This window comes from Camelus ferus, chromosome 15, assembly GCF_009834535.1.
Source record: "Camelus ferus isolate YT-003-E chromosome 15, BCGSAC_Cfer_1.0, whole genome shotgun sequence".
NCBI classification, from domain to species: Eukaryota; Metazoa; Chordata; class Mammalia; order Artiodactyla; family Camelidae; genus Camelus; species Camelus ferus.
Genome location: NC_045710.1, coordinates 32561049 through 32580146, shown reverse-complemented (window position 1 = coordinate 32580146; position 19098 = coordinate 32561049). Strand labels below are relative to the sequence as shown.

The following is a 19098-nucleotide window of genomic DNA, read 5'->3' as shown; positions in this document are numbered from 1 at the left end:
CCTTGAGCCAGTCCCTCAGGGAGCCACGAGACAGATCACAGATTTTTGAGAATAAGGTGCATATGGCTCCCTTTGGTGCTAGCAGCCTGCACCAGGAATGTTGCCCGTAATCCTCACTGCCACTGCTGAACCGCAGAGTGGGTGATGATAAGTGGGTAAGTTTTAAAAAGTGCTCTTTTACTAAAATTCTGAAGTTTCTTTCTTCTTTTAAGTGTTCCTCTGATTGTTGTAAGTTTTTGATAGATTCCAGAGTTCTGAAAAAGTTGATTCTGACAGTTTTTGCCAGTTTGTCCTGTTTGTAACTTTTGTAGACAGTTGGAGTTTTGAAATTCCATACTCCACCATTTTGGTGATGTCACACCTAATAGCATCTTTAAAGTGTGGTATGTATTCCCCTGTTCAATTCTGAAACCAGCATGTGGCTTTAACCTTATAAAGCATCCTTCTTTATCTTGTTTAATGCTTTTTAGCTTGAAGTCTACTTTGGTATCAGGATTACAACTTGATTTTCTTAATGGAAATTGATTCCACCCTTGTTTTAATCTTAGCCCTATAATTATATGAAGTGCTTAAAACTTTGCAGTCTTCTTTTAGGTGATTGAAATTTCTTTTCTAGTCTAGTATGGAATTGGCAAAGTTTTTCTGTAAAGGACCAGGGAGAAAATATTTTAGACTTTGTGAGCTAGGCGGTTCTTCCAACTACACAACTGCCATTGTAACATGAAAGCAGTTATAGATAAGACATAAATGAATGAACATGGTTGTGTTTTAGTAAAATTTTATTAATGAAAACACATGTTAGACTGGATTTGTTCCATGGGCCATAGTTTGCTAACCTCTGTTCTTGTACACTTAGAAGATTTTACGTGTATAGTATAGGCATGCATTATTCCATTGCACTTTGCTTTATTGTGCCTTGCAGATACTGTGTGTTTTACAAATTGAAGGTTTGTGGCAACCCTCATCATGCGAGTCTCCTGGTGCCATTTTCTAACAGCACTTGCTCACTTTGTGTATTTGTGTCACATTTTGGTAATTCTCACAATATTTCAAAATTTTCCACTATTATAATATTTGTAACGGTGATCTGTGATCAGTGATCTTTGACATTACTATTGTAATTGTTTTGGGATGCCATGACTGTACCCATGTATGATAGCAAACTTAACTGATAAGTGTTATTTGTGTTCTGACTGCTGCACCGACCAGCTGTTCCCCACTCTTGCTCCTTTTTGGGCCTTCCTGTTCCCTGAGACACAATCATATTGACATTAGGCCAGTTAATAACCCTACAGTGGCCCCTTAGTGTTCAGGTGAAAGGAAGAGTCATGTATCTCTTGCTTTAAATCAAAAACTAGAAATGAGTATGCTTAGTGAGGAAGGCATGTCAAAAGCCAGGACAGGCCACAAGCTAGGCCTCTTAATGCCAAACAGGTAGCCACGTTATGAATGCAAAGGATACGTTCTTGATGGAAATTAAAAGCACTACTCTGGTGAAGACACGAATGATAGAAAAGTGAAATAGCCTTACTGCTGAATAAGGAAAAAGTTTCAGTGGTCTGGATAAAAGATCAAATCGGCCACAGCATTCCCTTAAACCAAAGCCTAATCCAGAGCATGGCCCAAACTTTCTTCAATTTTATGATGGCTGAGAGGTGAGGAAGCAGCAGAAGAAAAGTTTGAAGCTAGCAAAGGTTGGTTTGTGAGGTTTAAGGGAAGAAGCAATCTCTGTAACATAAAGTACAAGGTGAAGCAGCAAGTGCTGATGTAGAAGCTGCAGCAGGTTATCCAGAAGATCTAAGGTAATTAATGAAGATGGCTACAATGAACAATAGATTTTCATTATAGACAAAAGAGCCTTGTACTTGAAGAAGATGCCATCTAGGACTTTCATAGCTAGAGAAGAGAAAATGCCAGGCTTCAAAGCTTCAAAGGACAGGGTCTCTCTTGTTAGGGACTAATGCAGCTGGTGACTTGAAATTGAAGCCAGTGCTCATTTACCACTGCTCTATAAATGGGACAACAAAGCCTGGATAACAGCACATCTGTTTACAACATGGTTTGCTGAATATTTTAAACCCACAGTTGAGACCTACTGCTCAGGAAAAAAGATTACTACTCATTCACAATGCCCCTGCTTACCCAAGAGCTCTGATGGAGATGTACAATGAGATTAATGTTGCTTTCCTGCCTGCTAACATAACATCCATTCTGCAGCCCATGGATCTAGAAGTAACTTCAACTTTCAAGTCTTATTATTTAAGAAATGCATTTCAGAAGGCTATAGCTGTCATAGATAATGATTCCTCTGATGGATTTGGGCAAAGTAAGTTGAAAACTTCTGGAAAGGATTCACCATTCTAGATGCCGTTAAGATAATTTGTGATTCATAGGAAGAGGTCAAAATATTAACATTAATAGAAGTTTGGAAGAAGTTGATTCCAGCCCTCAGATGACTTTGAGGGGTTCAGGACTTCAGTGGATGAAGGAACATCACATGTGGTGGAAATAGCAAGAGAACTAGAATTAGAAGTGGAGCCTGAAAATGTGAAAGAATTGCTGCAATCTCATGATAAAACTTTAATGGATAAAGAGTTACTTCTTGTGGATGAGCAAAGAAAGTGGTTTCGTGAGATAGAATCTGCTCCTGGTGAAGATGTTGGGAAGATTGTTTAAATGACCACAAATGATTTAGAATATTACATAAACTTAATTAATAAAGCAGCAGCAGGGTTTGAGAGGATTGACTCCAATTTTTCAAAGACATTCTACTGTGGATAAAATGCTGTCAAACAGCATTGCCTGTTATAGAGAAATCATCCATGAAAGGAAAAGTCAATCAATGTGGCAAACTTCATTGTTGTCTTATTTTAAGAAATTGCCACAGCCACCCCAATCTTCAGCAGCCACCACCCTGATCAGTCAGCAGTCATTAACACCAAGGCAGGAACCTCCACTAACAAAAAGATTATGACTTGCTGAAGGTTCAGATGATGACTGACATTTTTTAGCAATAAAGTATTTTTTATTTTTATTTTTTTAATTTTCAAAATTTATTTTTAATTACATATTGAAGTATAGTTGATATACAGTATTATATAAGTCACAGGTATACAATATAGTGATTCACAATGTTTAAAGGTTATACTTTATTTATAGTAATTATAAAATATTTGCTGCCCTGATTTGTACAATATACCTTTGTAGCTTATTTTATACATAATAGTTTGTACCTTTTAATCTGCTACCCATATGCTGCCCCTCTCCCCATCCTTCTCCCTTCTCTATCCCTGTGAGTCTGTTTCTTTTTTTTTATATTCAGTAGTTTGTTGTATTTTTTAGATTACACATAAAAGTCATATCATACAGTATTTGACTTATTTCACTTAGCAAAATATGCTCCAAGTCCATCCATGTTGTTGGAAATGGCACAATTTCATTCTTTTTAATGGCTGAATAGTATTCCATTGTATATGTATACCACATTGTCTTTATCCATTCATCTGTTGATGGACACTTAAGTTGCTTCCATATTTCGGCAATTGTAAATAATGCTGCTGTGAACATTGGGGTGCATGCATCTTTTCAAGTTAGTATTTTTATTTTTTTTTGGATATATACCAAGGAGTGGAATTGCTGGGTCATATGGTAGTTATATGTTTTAGTTTTTCAAGGAACTTCCATACTGTTTTCTACAGTGGCTGCACTAATTTACATTCCCACCAGCAGTATATAGGGTTTCCTTTTCTCCACATCCTCACAAACATTTATTTGTGTTATTTTTGATGATAGCCACTTTTAAATTAAGGTATGTACTTTTTTTTTTACATATAATGCTATTGCACACTTAGACTACAGTATAGTGTAAATATAACTTTTATATGCACTGGTAAACCAAAAAATTTGTGTGACTTGCTTTATTGTGATGTTTGCTTTATTGTAGTAGCCTGGAACTGAACCTGCAATATCTCCAACATGTGCTTGTGTTCTCTGAGTTTTGACACATTCACAATTTTTTCCTGTGTCCTTTATACTTGAATGACATTTTGGCTCAGTATAATATTTTGTATTAGCACTTCCATTCCTTAAGTTTGTCATATATGTTGCTCTGCTGTTGCCTTGCTCTGTATGCTTTTTTGGGGAATTCAGTTGCTAATCTAATTCTCTGTTTCCTAGAAATGCTGAAGGTGTGGGTCCTGTGTTGATTTATTTATTAACTTTATTGGTTTCATAGGAGGATAGGGGGAGATTTGGAATCAGGACACTGCCAGTGTTCTTTAAGTCTGGAATTCCTCAATAAATCATTTTTTAAATTTATTTTTCCTCTTTTCTGAATTTTACTGTTATAAAGAGAGGATAATGAAAAAGACTAGAATGCATTACTTTTCAAGTGATATTTAATTATCATTATTAAAAATGTAATTAAAAAAACTTTTGGTTGTAGAGATGTTAAAGGTTTGTATGTATGTGTGTGTGTGTTTGTGTGTGTGTGCGTGTGTGAGATACATAACATGAAGAGTATTCCATTAAACCACAAATATTTCAACACTAATTATATATTGGTTCCTACTTGGGGTGTGGAGTTGACATGGTCCCTGCTGTTGAAATTTTGAAGTGTTTCACTATTATATCTAAGTTGTCAGTTTTACTTTTGTGTGCACTCTGTCATACCAGGTGAAGTGAATACTATTGATAATTGGAAAAATTGATAGAAGAGTGAAATTTTACTTGCCTGGCCATAGTCTACTGATAGAGCCTAATGAAAAAGAGTTTTTAACAAACCAGTGACTCTACACTAAAATTCCTTTTGCAGAAGTGATTTTGCTGTTGGATGTGGTCTCCCTTTATTTGATTTAATTTTATTGCCACTTTAGAAAAATCTATTAAAACCTAGTTTTCTTAATATATTATTGGAAACATTTTGGTCTTTGCATTTTAACTAGTGTGCTTATTAATTAGCCCATGTGGCATTCTGAGTTAGTTTGTGGTTTAATTTAAGTTTTTGATTGACACAGGCTTCTAAGTGTGACAATATTAAGATCTAAGAAGGTAGAGCATTTTGGGAATGTCAGTTTTGAAAAAGAGCCCTGTGTTTTGAGAAGAACTTTTTAGTTATCTTGGAGGCTAGAGTGATAAGATGCTAGCTCATGGAGATGGCTTTTCATTTCCTATAGTGTCAAGGTCTCATGTCCCCAACTCCAAACCCTGTTTTTCAGATAGCTCAGCATACAGTATCCCAGTGTACAGAAGCGAGGGAAAATGATGGCAGACAGTGGTAAAGGAAGAACAGTACCTGGAACTCCTGCAAATACTGTGGGAAGAGCTGTGATAGCTGTTCACTAAATTCATTCTTCCAGCTACATCCTTTCTCTTTTTTCTCCACAATGGTCCTTAGTATGCTCCTTTCCACCATATAAATTTGTAACTCAGCCTTCACAATCTTTTTTGTAGCTTCTTTCACTGGTATCTCACTTTCTTTTTTTTTTTTTTTAACATTTTTTATTGATTTATAATCATTTTACAATGTTGTGTCAAATTCCAGTGTTCAGCACAATTTTTCAGTTATTCATGGACATATATACACTCATTGTCACATTTTTTTCTCTGTGAGTTATCATAACATTTTGTGTATATTTCCCTGTGCTATACAGTGTAGTCTATTCTACAATTTTGAAATCCCAGTCTATCCCTTCCCACCCTCCAACCCCCTGGTAACCGGTATCTCACTTTCTGTGTCTTTTACAACACCTGCTTCATATTCAGTGCTGCCATCTGCAGTAATTCTGCTTTATCTCTCTACTGTTAATCTCCATTTTGCCCCAAACTCTGTTTCTGTTACTCTATTCCTTTTTCTACCATGGATCCTTTGGTGTCAGGATATTTTAAAGTTTGACCTATGACTTTACTTGCTGTGGTGGGAAAAAAAAAAGCACCCCCTCACTACCATTATTTTTATATAATAGTGTATTTATGTAAATCAGAATTAAATAACTTTTCCCCTTATATTATTATCCTCCACATGAATGCATTTATTACAGATAAGTTCTTGCATAAAAAACTTTTATTTACTGTTCAGTGTTCCTTTCAGTATGTTAAAGAGGTAGCAGACATTGAAGATTTTATCCAGCCCAAACTAAAGTTTATTTTGTACTAAAATTTAGTTTTCAGTGATTATTTTATTTTTGTCAATGTTCACCTTAGAAATTTCTCAAATATGTTAAAAAAAAGAAAAAAATATCCATTAATTTTAAAACTTTGATGATTTATTCTATATTTAACATTTTACTTTAAAATAGCTTTAAAATTTATATGAGTTAAAGTTACAAAAAGATACATACTTTTCATTTTTTACTTTCTTTTTGATGTGAGAAACAACTTTTTAGTGTAGAATTATTTTCTGGTATTAAATTATTTTAAGCTTGTTTCACCACAGATAAGTTTAATTTTGTTAGGTATTGTCATGAAAATGTGCTAAAATTGTTAAAATATCAATTTGTGTCCTGTAAGGGAGAATCTAATTTATTAAAACCTCATTCATTAAGATGTATTAGGGGGAGGCCATGATGAATTATTGAAAAATCTGAGTGTATACTAAAGTGATGCTGTTTCTTTAACTTCGCTGTCTTTTAACTTATTATATTATATATATGTGTGTATATTTTATAAACTGGACTAGGAGATACTATTTAACAGAAGCTGTTGGTGAAATTGATTACATTATTTAATTAATTTGTGATTATACTCCAAAATCTCAGTATTTGGTATAGAGTATTTTAGCAAAGGAGTGTTTTTACTTATAACAGCTTTATTGAAATATAATTCATTTCACATATAATTCACTCATTTGTACTGTACAGTTCCATGGTTTTTAATATGTTCACAGAGTTGTACAATTGTATAATCCTTTTTAGAATATTTTCATCACTCCAAAAATAAACCATGTACCCATTTGCAGCCACTTCCACTTCCCTCCAATTACCTTGTTGCCCCAACCTCTAGGCAATGGACTTCCCATCTGTATAGAGTTGTCTGTTAAGGACATTTTATATAAAGAAATTGTGGTCTTTTGCATCTGACTTCTTTCACTTAGCATAATGTTTTCAAGGTTCATCCTTGTCTATCTGTCTTTTTGATTATGGCCATCTTAGTATGAAATGGTTTCTCTCTGTGGTTTTGATTTGTATTTTTCTAGTAGCAATGATGTTGAACATCTTTTCATGTCCTTATTGAACATTTCTATATCATCTTTGAAAAAAATGTCTCTTTGGATCTTTTGCACATATTTAGGTTGTATCTTTATTGTTGAATTGTAAGAGTTGTTTGTATATTATAGGTATAAATCCTTTATGTGATATATGATTTATAAAACTTTTCTCCTGTGCTAAGTGCTTTCTTTTCACTTTCTCAGTGGTATCCTTTGAGGTACAAAAATTATAATTTTGTTGAAGTCCGGTCTATTTTTTTTTGTGCATTGAATATACTTATAGTATTTTATCTAAGGCCTTACGTAATTCACAGTCATGAAGATTCTGCCTTGTATTTTCTTCTAAGGGTTTTATAAGTTTGGTTTTTATATTAGGTCTGTAATTAATTTTGAGCCAATTTTTGTGTATGGTGTGAGGAAGCAGTACAGTTTCATACTTTTGCATGTGGCTATCCATTGTCTTGGCATCACTTATTGAAAAGACTGTATTTTCCATGTTGAATTGTCTTAACACCCTTGTTGACAATCACTTGATGGTTGATGTATAGATTCATTTCTGGACTCTCTATTCCATTGGTCTGTATGTTTATCCTTAATGCCAGTACCACACTGTCTTGATTACTGTAGTTTTGTAGTAAGTTTTGAAATTGAGAAGTGAGAGTCCTCATGGTTTGTTCTTTTTTTTTTTTTTTTATAAGATTGATTTGGTTATTCTGGGTTCCTTGAATTTCTATGTATATCTTAGAATTAGTTTGTCAATTTCTGCAAAGATGCTACCTGGTATTTGATAGGGATTGCATCAAATCTATAAATTATTTTGAAATTATTGCCATCTTAGCAATATTAAACCTTTTGGTCCATGAACCTGGGAGGTCTTTCCACTTACTGAGGTCTTCTACAGTTTTTTTAAACAATGTTTTATAGTTTTCAGAGTATAAGTTTTGAACTTCTTTTGTCTAATTTATTCCTAGTATTTTATTCATTCTGGTGCTATGGTAAATGGAATTAAAAATCTTTTCAGAATGTTTATTGCTAGTTCGTTTGTAGAAACTGATTATCTTGCAACCTTGCTGAGCTCTATTAGTTCTAATAGTTTTATAGTGGATTAGTTAGGATTTTCTGTATACAAGATTATAGTATCTGCAAATAGAGAGTTTTACTTCTTTCTTTTCAATTCAGATGCCTTTTATTTCTTTTTCTTGCCTAAATTTCCTGTCTAGAACCTCCAGTACAATGTTGAATAGAAGTGCAAGAGGAGGCACCCTTGTAATCTTAAGAAGGAAAGCTTCCAGTCTTTTATCACTAAATATTATCAATATTTTATATTAATAATTATTGAATATTATTGATATCTATTAAACATTATGAATATTTAGTATTAATTATTATCTTTGGCATTTTTGTGTGTGCCCTTTATCACATTGAAAAATTTGCTTTCTGTTCCTGGTTTGTTGAATGTTTTTATTATGAACAACTGCTAGAATTTTCGTATTCTTTCTGCATCTATTGAAATGGTCATGTAATTATTGTTTTTTATGCTCTTGTTATAATGTATTATGTTAATTGCTTTTTGGATGTTAAACCAACCTTGCATCCCTGAAATAAATCCTTCTTTGTTTTCATGGGGGAGATAACTAGGTTTATTTATGTATTTTTTTTTTAACGGTGGTACTGGGGATTGAACCCAGAACCTCATGCATGGTAGGCGCACACTCTGTCACTGAGCTATACCCTCCTCCCTGAAATAAATCCCTCTTGATTCTCATGTTCAATCCTTTTTATATGTTTCTGGGTTTGGTTTACTAGTATTTTATTGACAATTTTTATATCTGTATGCATATGCATTTGGTCTTTATTTATTTTGCATTGTTCTTGTCTGGTTTTTGTATCAGGGTAAATGGAATTGGGAAGTTTTTTTCTTCTAATGTATTTTTGGAGAAGTTTGTGAAGAGTTGCTATTAATTCTTTTTTAAATGTTTGGTAGAATTCAGTAGTGAAGCCATATTGAATTTTCTACTTTTAAAATTCTATTTTGGCAGTATGTGTCTTTTTAGGAGTTTACTCATTTTATTTAAGTGATCTAATTTGACATACAGTTGTTCATAGTATTCTCTTATTATCCTTTTTATTTCTATAACATTCGTATTAATGGCTCTTCTTTCATTCTTGACTTTGGTAATTGGAATATCTCCTTTTTTCCCTTGGTCAGTCTAGTGGAAGGTTTGTCAGTTTTGTTGATACTTTCCAAGAATCAACTTTTGGTTTTGTTGATATTTTTCTATTCGCAATTTTATTAATTTTCCCTCTATTCTTTATTATTTCCTTCCTTCTGCTTGCTTTAGGCTTGTTTGTTCTACTTTTTTTTGTTTGCTCTTCTTTAAAGAGTGTTTTTAATGTGTTTTAAAAAACAATTGCTCTTTTGATATGTTAATTAAGAGCAGGGACAGGTTGGTCTGAATTTAAATTTCTCTTTTGCTGCTTGCTAGCTTTGTAATTTGGGACAAGTTAGTCTTAGAAAAATTATCATATAAAAGTAAGATGATAATACATGCATCACTGGTGGCTTTGAAGATAAGTGTGGTAATATATTTAAAGTGTTTAGATGGGTCTGACAGTTGGTAAGTGCTCAATAAATGGTAATAATTAGTAGTTATGAAATATCTCACTTAGGAATTTGCATGTTTGTATTTATCTTAGCAATATCTTGTCACAAATCTAAAATGTATATCCTTCTAACTCCAGATGATCAAAAACTTTCAATTAGTAGAATCTGAAATGAGATTTTAGATCACCAGTGTCTCATCCTGTGAATATCATAGGCTTTGTGCCTGTGTTTTACTTTGAAAAAACTTGAAAAAAGTATAAAGAAATGATTATTTTTAATACATTCTTGGTAAATGAATGAATACAAAATTGATATAGTTCTAGGCTGGATAACCACCCAGTTTGTTTCACGAATGTTGACTAGTTCAATTGATCATTTATATATTTTGTGGATCATCAGTCTTTGCCATATATGTTTGCACTCAGATTCTGGCAATTAACCGTGGAGAAAATTTGAAGATACTAACGGTCAAAGTTAACATTTCTGATGGAGTGAAGAATGAGTTCTGTAGGTGGTGCATTCAAAACAGGTCTGTTTATAGAATTTTCTTTCTTTCATGTTTAAAATACCATATTGAGATCTATACGTACTGATAATGTGTAAAAAAAGAAAAAGAAAAAATTCCTTAAGAATGGTTCTTTAGTTCCCAGAGAATTATTTTATTTAGCTGGCTCTTGTTTAAGTTCTTTATTTTCCATAGGAGCATTTCTTCAGTTATCTTTATAAAGAGAAATTTCTAGAACATGACTGAAAATTATACTGCTCTACCACAGTAATGTAAAGTATTATAGTATAGGTCAAATAATATTACCATTTATTCAACTGGAGTAGAACTGAATAAAATAAAATATAGATGAGCCAAGGAACATCAACTAAATCACTGCAAGGAAACTCATTCCTTGATACTTACTAGTATAAAGATAACAGATTAAAAATATAAGTAATACTTCCTTGACTACTGAGGACAGACTCTGATACTGAGTATTATGAATATTCATAGGAAAATAAGCTAGAAAATGTCCCTAATTTACTGTGATCTATTTATAAAAAACATTTCTTAAAAGGAAATTAGCACAGTCCCACCACTTTATAGTGATAGATATCATCAGTCTGCACAATTACATGAAATATCAGTTAATTCTCTCAAATTTGTAGGAAAGGTATTATTCACCATTTTAAGGATAATGAAACCAAGAAAGAAATTAAGTAGCATGCTCATGCTCATAAGCGTAGGAAGTAGTATAACTAATTCAAACTCAAATATGTATATCTGTCTTAGGATTTTGCTCTATGAAACTATCTTAGAATATCATCATGTTTTAAATTAAAATTATCTAATTTCTTAATAGAATTTTTTAAATCTATGATTTCTCTTAGGTATTTACAACTCTTTCCCTGTCCTACATGTCTTCTGCTGTGATCTGAATAGTCCTATAGGCACTATTTATTTCCTAATTAATTATTGTTCTCTCCTTGCGTGTTGACATAAATTGGACAGAATCCTATCACTTATGTATAAAGAAACAGAATGAAATATTAAACTAATTAGGCCAATATTTGAATAAAATACTTGCATGGAACTGCAGTGGAAGGTAAGTAGGTTTACTGAGTAAAAATAGTAGTCATTCAATTGATTCTGATAAACGTCCTTTGATATTTGTCCCATTCATTATCCTTTATATGCATGTGTTCTCTCTTGTATTTTTTAGATGAATAAACTTGGCTTTATTGTTTCCTAAAAGTTTTATAGTTTTGCATTTTATATGTATGTAAGTCCATGATCCATTTTTTGTATAAGGTTTGTGGGTTAGCTTGAGTTTTATTTTTTTGTACATGGATGTTCATTTGCTCCAGTGCCATTTGTTGAAAAGGCTATCCTTCCTCCATTGAACTGATTTTACCCTTTGTAAAAAATCAGTTGGATATATCTCTGTGCATCTATCTCTGGTTCTCTGTTTTATTCCACTGATATGTGTCTGTCCTGCCACCAATCCCACACTGTCTTGGTTACTGTAGCTGTATAGTAGGCCTTAATATTAGGTAGAGTGATTCCTCCTACTGCAGTCTTCTTTTTCACGATGGTTTTAGCTATCCTAGGGCTTAAGCCTTTCCATGTAAATTTTAGAATAAGCCTTATTAACAAAAAACTTGCTAGGATTTTGATAGGAATTGCATTAAACTTGTAGATCTTTTTGGAGAGAATTGACCTATTTACTATGTTGAGCTTTCCAATCCATGAGTATGGTTTGTCTCTTCTTTTACTTAGGACATCTTTGATTTTTTCCATTAGCATACAGGTCCTGTGCATGTTTTGTTAAATTTATATCTAAGCATTTTTTTGATTTTTTTCATCAGCATGGAAATCCTGTATATATATATTTAAATTTATCCCTAAACACTTCATTTTCTTTGGAGTGATTATAAATGGTATTGTGTTCTAATTTTTGTTATGGTAGAATTCTCCATCGAAACCATCTGGGCCTGGAGATTTCTGTTTTGAAAGCTTGTAAATTATGAATTCAGTTTCTTTGTTGAGTTTTAGTAATTGTGACTTTTTAGAAATTGAGTCCCTTTTTCTTTTACGTTGAATTTATGAGCATAAATTTGTTTATAGTATTCCCTTATTATCCTTGTAATAGCTATAGGTTATGAAGTGATATCCTTTGTATTATTCCTGATCTTAATAATTTGTGTCTTTATTTTTTATTTTTGGCAGTCTTGCTAGAGATTTTTGAATTTTATTTATTTTTGAAGAACCATATTTTCATATCATTGATTTTTTTTTTTAAATTGTTTTCCTGTTTTCAATTTCATTTATTTCTGCACTTGTATTTGTTACTTTTCCCCTTTGTTTGCTTTGGGTTTAGTTTGCTTTTCTTTTCCCATTTTTTGAGGTAGAACTTTATATTATTGATTTGAGATCTTTTTTCTTTTTTTTTGCTTGTGTGTGTGTGTGTGTGTGTGTGTGTGTGTGTGTTTTGTTTGTTTGTTTTTTTATGGGAGGAGGTAATTAGGTTTATTTGTTTATTGGAGGTACTGGGGATCGAACCCAGGACCTCATACATGCTGAGCATGCCCTCTACCACTGAGCTATGCCCTCCCCCGAGATTTTTTTCTTTTAAATGTAAACATTTTAGTGCTATTAATTTCCCTCTCGGCACTGATTTATCTGTGTCCACATATTTTGATATGTTGCATTTTCATCTTTTATTCAGATTTATCTAATTAAAAAATCTCCTTCGAAGCTTTTTCTTGACCCCTGGGTTATTTAGAAGTATGTTGTTTAATTTCTAAGTGTTTAGAGATTTTCTTGTTTTCTTTCTGTTATTGATTTCTGGTTTCATCCCATTATGGTCAGAGAACATACACTTGTATGATTTAAATTCTTTTACATTTGTTGAGGTTTGTATTTTGGCCCAGGAAATATGATCTTTCTTGGTAAATGTTCCATGGGCACTTGAAAAAAAATCAAATGAATTCTGCTGTTGTTGGGTTTAGTGTTCTGTATATGTCAGTGAGATCCTATTGATTGATTTTGTTGTTCATATCTTTGATATCCTTGCTCAGCCTTGTTTTACATTGTTTTGATCCACTGTAAATACTTAAAATTACTAATAGATGTTTATGGGTTCTAACAAGATGGTCATGAGTGGAGGGTATTATTCTCAAGGATTTGGGAATTGAAGAGAATGTCTCTGAGAAGGGGATTTTAGTACTTTAAGATCTTGGCTGCTGGAAGGACAAATCCTGTCTATTCACATATTTTTGTTTGGATTTTTATATAATCTTGGCGAACAAATCTTGGTCATTTTAGATAATTTTGAATAAGTAGCCAATATTTGAAAGTTTTAGGATTTTCATATAAATGCATGTTTCTGAGTTTTTCTGAAAAAAACAAAACAAAACAAAACAAAACATAATCTGGCACAACTGGCCATGCATTCTGGTGAGAAATTTATTTTCTCCCAGTTGTGGAGGCTGGAAATCCAAGATCAAGGTCAGACTGATTTGGTTCCTGGTGAGAACCCTCCTTTTGGCTTATAGACAACTGCCTTCTTACCTGCCAGGAGGAAAGATAGAGGAGGGTATCTGATATTTCTCCTTATAAGGATGCGAATCCCATCATGGGGGCCCTGTCCTCATGACCGCATCTAAACCTGATTATCTCGCAAAGACCTCATCTCCAAATATCATCCCATTTGGGAGTTAGGGCTTCAGCATACTAATTTTAGGGGACATAATTCAGTCTATAGCAGTGGGTTTTTGGTGACTGTCTTAAATCTTAACATTTTTGACCATTATTAATAATACTTTGGAGACTCTCCTCAGATTGAGAAAGGTTTTTTTTTGTGTTGTTTTGACACCTTAAATTTTATGTGTGACCATGGTTACCAAGTTTTTAAAAATAAGAACTCCAGATGTCATAGTAATAATTTTCAGACATCACAGTCTCTCCTCACAGATTATGTTACTTTGGCTTTAATAAGGTTTTTTCCCCCCATTTTCTCTTCCACTTCCTCTATCCTCTTCCAGAAGCCCTTTTACAGTCTTCTTATTGTTACATCAGTTTTACTATAGGCTGTTCTCTTTTGCAGGTGGAGACCACGTGGCTTTGCAAGGCCAGAGTTAATGAAGATCTTGTACAACTCTCTGGATGATTCCTTTAAACGCCTTATTTATCCTCTTCTTTGTAGAGAGTTCAGGTATGCATCTTGTCTTATTTAACTTTGTGTACTGTTTATTTTTATGTGTGGTAATAGGCCCATTAAAGCATGTAGTAAATATTTGTTGATCCATTAACCAATTCAAAGGACTGAGTCAGAATCACAAAGTCTTAAATTTAAGCCTAGATTTCAGTCTGTAGAGGCATTCACATGCATGGATCACAAAACTTAGCTCTTAATTATGGTATACTTTTCAAATCTTGACCACTTAATGTGTACCCCTTCCAGTTCAGCAATACCAGTCTTGTAATTTGACGACCAAGCCAAACAAATGGTTTTATTGATGAGAGATTTGGCTTGGGAGAAACAGACTAAGAAGTTAATGGAGAAGTTAGTTGGCAGCAGCTTTAGAGGCAAGAGAGCCAAAAAAAGCATAAGACAATCAGTGGAGCATATGATGAATGTATTACTATGAGAGAAAGCTAATGTGTATGTTTTAACTCCAAATGGGAGCTGGTTGAATGCATAATTATCAGCAATGATGAGCAAATTTTAGGAGATTATTAAAGTGACCAGCTAAATGGACTAGCAGAAGAACTAAGGGTTACAAAGAACTGCAAAAGAGGTGAGACACAGGAACGTTTTTAGGGGAGGAGATGGACAGAAATGTTGGGAGGCAAAAACCCTCTTTCTTGCTTCTGTCTAGCCTTTTTCTTGGTAGTCACTCTTTAGAAGACAGCCATGCCTTCATATTTTCTTCCTATGTGCTATAGATTTCCTTCATTCTCACATATTTGTAAGTTTCAGCAAGGGTCATCTGGGAGCTGTAGATTTCTAGCCATGTCTTCAGCCTCACTAGAATTTATAGCAGCCTTTATAATGTTTGTTTTTTTCTTACTGGACTTGGTCATTGACTTTGGAGGTGTTTAGAGTAGGGAGTGAGGAGATACTATTAAAAAGGACATATAATGCCTTTGTCCAACTTCTTTTTATCAGAGCCATTCAGTCTCTTAATTCATCCTTTTTAGTCCAGGTATCCCTTAAAAATATTGTTTCTTTTGAAATCCTGTCTCATTTCAAGTCTGTGTGAAGAAACATTGCTTGCTTTGAGGACATAAAATTTTTAAAAAGAAATTCTGTTCTTAATGAAGGAAAAAAAAAGAAAATTATCTTACTTAAATTTTTATATTCTTTTCTTTTTTTCTCATGTCACATATAATGTCCAGTGGTGCTTTTGACATTTTTGCATATATTTGATTTGAGTAGCCTGTGGAATAATTTCACTGAGATCTGATGTATGCAGTTTGGTGTGGGATTGTTGAATGTATAATTTTTCTCTGACTTCCCTTAGCAGTGGCAAGCAAGAGCACTTTCCTTTTCTTTTTCTAAAATGCCTGTGGTTAAAAAATATATATCTTATTTCAGTCAATAAGTTGGTTTGCAGATATTGTCTACAGATGTGTTTCTTATTAGAAATTCTTATAATTACCTGAACAGCAGTTGAAAGGGAAAACCCCCAATTGATTTTTTTTTAAAGCAAATTAATTCTCGAATTAAAAAACAAATTTGTCCTAATGTAGAAAAATTGGAAGAATCAGTAAAACACAAAGGAAAAAAACATTTCACTGCTTAGAGATAACCATTGTTAACCACTTTTCTCCATTCATGTGTGTATATTAAAAGACGTCATAGAGATGACATTTTTTGCAGCTGTTTTATTCAGTTGACTATATAAGATGCATAGTCTACTGCATTTCTTATTTTCATGACTATCGTGATCATTCACCCATGTTTGGCACACATACCTCTTTCACCAAGACGACATTATCAGTTTCCAACTGCTGTCTTTTATACTATCTTTTATTATATCTTGAATGTTGCCTCCTCTTTATCTCTGTCATTACTTGGAGAAAGTATATCCATGGTTAGTTCAGGGCATCATCATTTCTTGTCTGAATTACTGTACTTGGGTCATATATAATTTCTGTCTTGTATTTTCTAATACATATTCCACATTGTCATGCTAAAATTCCCATCTGTTTATTTCAACTCTTCTACTTAAAATCTTCGAGTGGATCTTCTTTGTCTCCAGCTCTTTAGAAGAACGTGCATGACCATTTGTGGTCTGGTTTTTTCTTTCTCTGCAGTCCTTTGTCTTGGTATTTCTTTTCACTTTATCATATGAAATTACTTACTTTTTCTGTAATGAACCCTGAGCTTTTACATATGCTGCTTCCATTGCTCAGAGTATTTTCTTTATGCCTTCCAGCTACTCTCCCTGCCTTTGTTTGCTTAACTATTGCTTATCCTTGATTCACCCGAGAAGACATTTCTTTTAGAGAGTTCTCTTGATTTAGCTATACTTTCTATGTGTTCCCATTAGCATAACACTTATTGTTCTTTTAGAAATGCTTGTAATGATATTTTCATGTTGCTTGGCTGAATGCAGGGAGAATGACAGTGAAATGTTAGCGAAAAGCCTTAAGAAACTGAATTAAGCCAGAAAAACAAATGCTAGTTAGGTGTATGTGCCTTCACATAAGTAGATAATTCTTCCTCAATGAAGTGTGCTTTTAATTACTTTTGTTCTCTCAATTTTCTTGTGGCTAATGGCATGCATTTTTTTTAACCTGGTCTAATAGAAAAGACATATTTTTATAAATTCTTTTGAATTTCAGGAAATAATATGTTAAGAACTTTTGTTAAATAGATGAATGGTGTAAAACTTAGTTTCCAAATACCTTTAAGTCCAATATAGACATGTATTCTTTTATCCTAGAATAAGTTTTTAAAATTAGACTTTTAATAGCTTCTCTGGATAAAATTAGGAAATTGTTTATATGAGGCATAGTTCTGGACTGGTATTAGCATCTGTGTTCCTGCACATCATTGAGGAATGACAAGGAGGGTAGATGTGGAAAATGGAATAGAGTGAGAAGATGACATTGAGATATATGTAGGTGAAGGTATAAAACTAAGTATTGATAGAGGAGCCTCCTTATGATTCAATAATTTATCACTAATTATGTATTTATATTTTTAATCAGCTAATAAACTTCAATTTGACATCCCATGTAATGTCCCAATCTTTATACACTGTCTCCCTTGTATACACATATTTTTTAATGTAGATTTTTTAATATGAAGAAGAGCAGTTAGAGAAGAAGTGTAGGTATGACAAACTCAGCAAGTTTGTTGCCAGAGGATTGTTTATGGTATCATGTATTACTGAGATTAGCAAACATAGACTCAATATAATTTTGTATATGATTTTTTTAAGTTATTTTGTTATGAATAATGCTTTTGGGAGGAATAATTGTATAAAATGAATTGTGTTCTTTTTCTGGAAGAAAATTTGAATGAATGAAAAACAGAATACTTTATCTTTTTTCTTCTCTTTTTTCTATTTCTAAAGAGCCAAACTGACATCAGACGCAGAGAAAGAATCAGTAATGATGTTTGGACGGAACCTTCGTCAGCTCCTTTTAACAAGCCCTGTTCCAGGGCGCACTTTGATGGGAGTGGATCCAGGTTACAAGCATGGTTGCAAATTAGCTATAATTTCTCCTACCAGTAAGTATATCTTTCAGCTTTTTGTATAGAAGTTGGTTGGTTGTCCTTAAATTTTGCTTTCTATATTTCACAAGGATTTGTAAATAATGTTAATTTTCAAGGAATAGAAGGTAGTTTTCTCACAAAAAGTGATACGGGAATCAGAATCAAACTTCCTATTTGTCTTCTTTGTTGACCCAAACACTCACCATATTGCTATCATTTATGCCCTTCCCTATGTCACAGTGGAGACACTGAGGATTAACTAGGCTCAGACTTTATCCCCTATCAACTTCTGTTTGTTGCAATGCATTTATATATGATGCATTTTAATCCTGTATATATTTTAAATACCAGGAGATATTTTTATTGTTTTGTCCAGTCAGTATTTTTTTTTTTTTTGCCTGTTTACTCATATATGTAACCTTTCTGTTTTCTTTATTTCTTTCTGCATTTCTGTGTTTCTATTTGAGATCATTTTCTTTCTGCCTGAAATTCTAGGCTATTACTTTTCAATATGGAATCAGCTGGTGACAACTTGTCTAGGTTTTTTGGTCTGAAAGTTTCTGATTTGCCTTTGATTTTGAAAAATATTTTTGCTGGGTGTAGAATTCAAGATTGACAGTTATTTTTAGTACTTTAAAGATGTCATTCCCTTTTTTTTTTTTTTTTTTCCTGGCTACTACAGTTTCTGTTGAGAAGTAAGCTAAAATTCTTATTATTGCTACCTTGAAGGTAATAATTTTTTCTCCTCTGGCTGCTAAGATTTACTCTTTGTGATTTTCAGAAGTTTTCTTATGTGTTTAGCTGTGTATGTATGTGTGTGTATGTTTTGTCTTTTTTTGGCAGGGTGGAGGGACATGAATTCTGGAAGGTTGTAAAGCTTCTTGCAGCTATTTCTGGAATTCCAGTTACGTGTATATTAGACCAATCAATTTCCTCTTCTATTTTCCATTCTTTTATTTTCTATTGATTATCTTTAATTAATCCTCTGTTCTGGTATTAAATCTATCCATTGAGTTATTTAATTTATTATGTTTTTAAGTTTTTGAATTTCCACTTGATACTTTAAA

At 33.0% G+C, this 19098-nt stretch overlaps 1 protein-coding gene across 1 annotated transcript in view; it reads left to right on the top strand.

The window, feature by feature from the left end:
- The window catches only part of SRBD1 (S1 RNA binding domain 1), a 178967-nt gene that overhangs the window by 26799 nt on the left and 133070 nt on the right, over nt 1–19098 (top strand). The window contains 3 exon segments of the mRNA XM_006185764.3: nt 10235–10338; nt 14405–14512; nt 17889–18046. Coding sequence (XP_006185826.2) covers nt 10235–10338; nt 14405–14512; nt 17889–18046 — 370 coding nt within the window.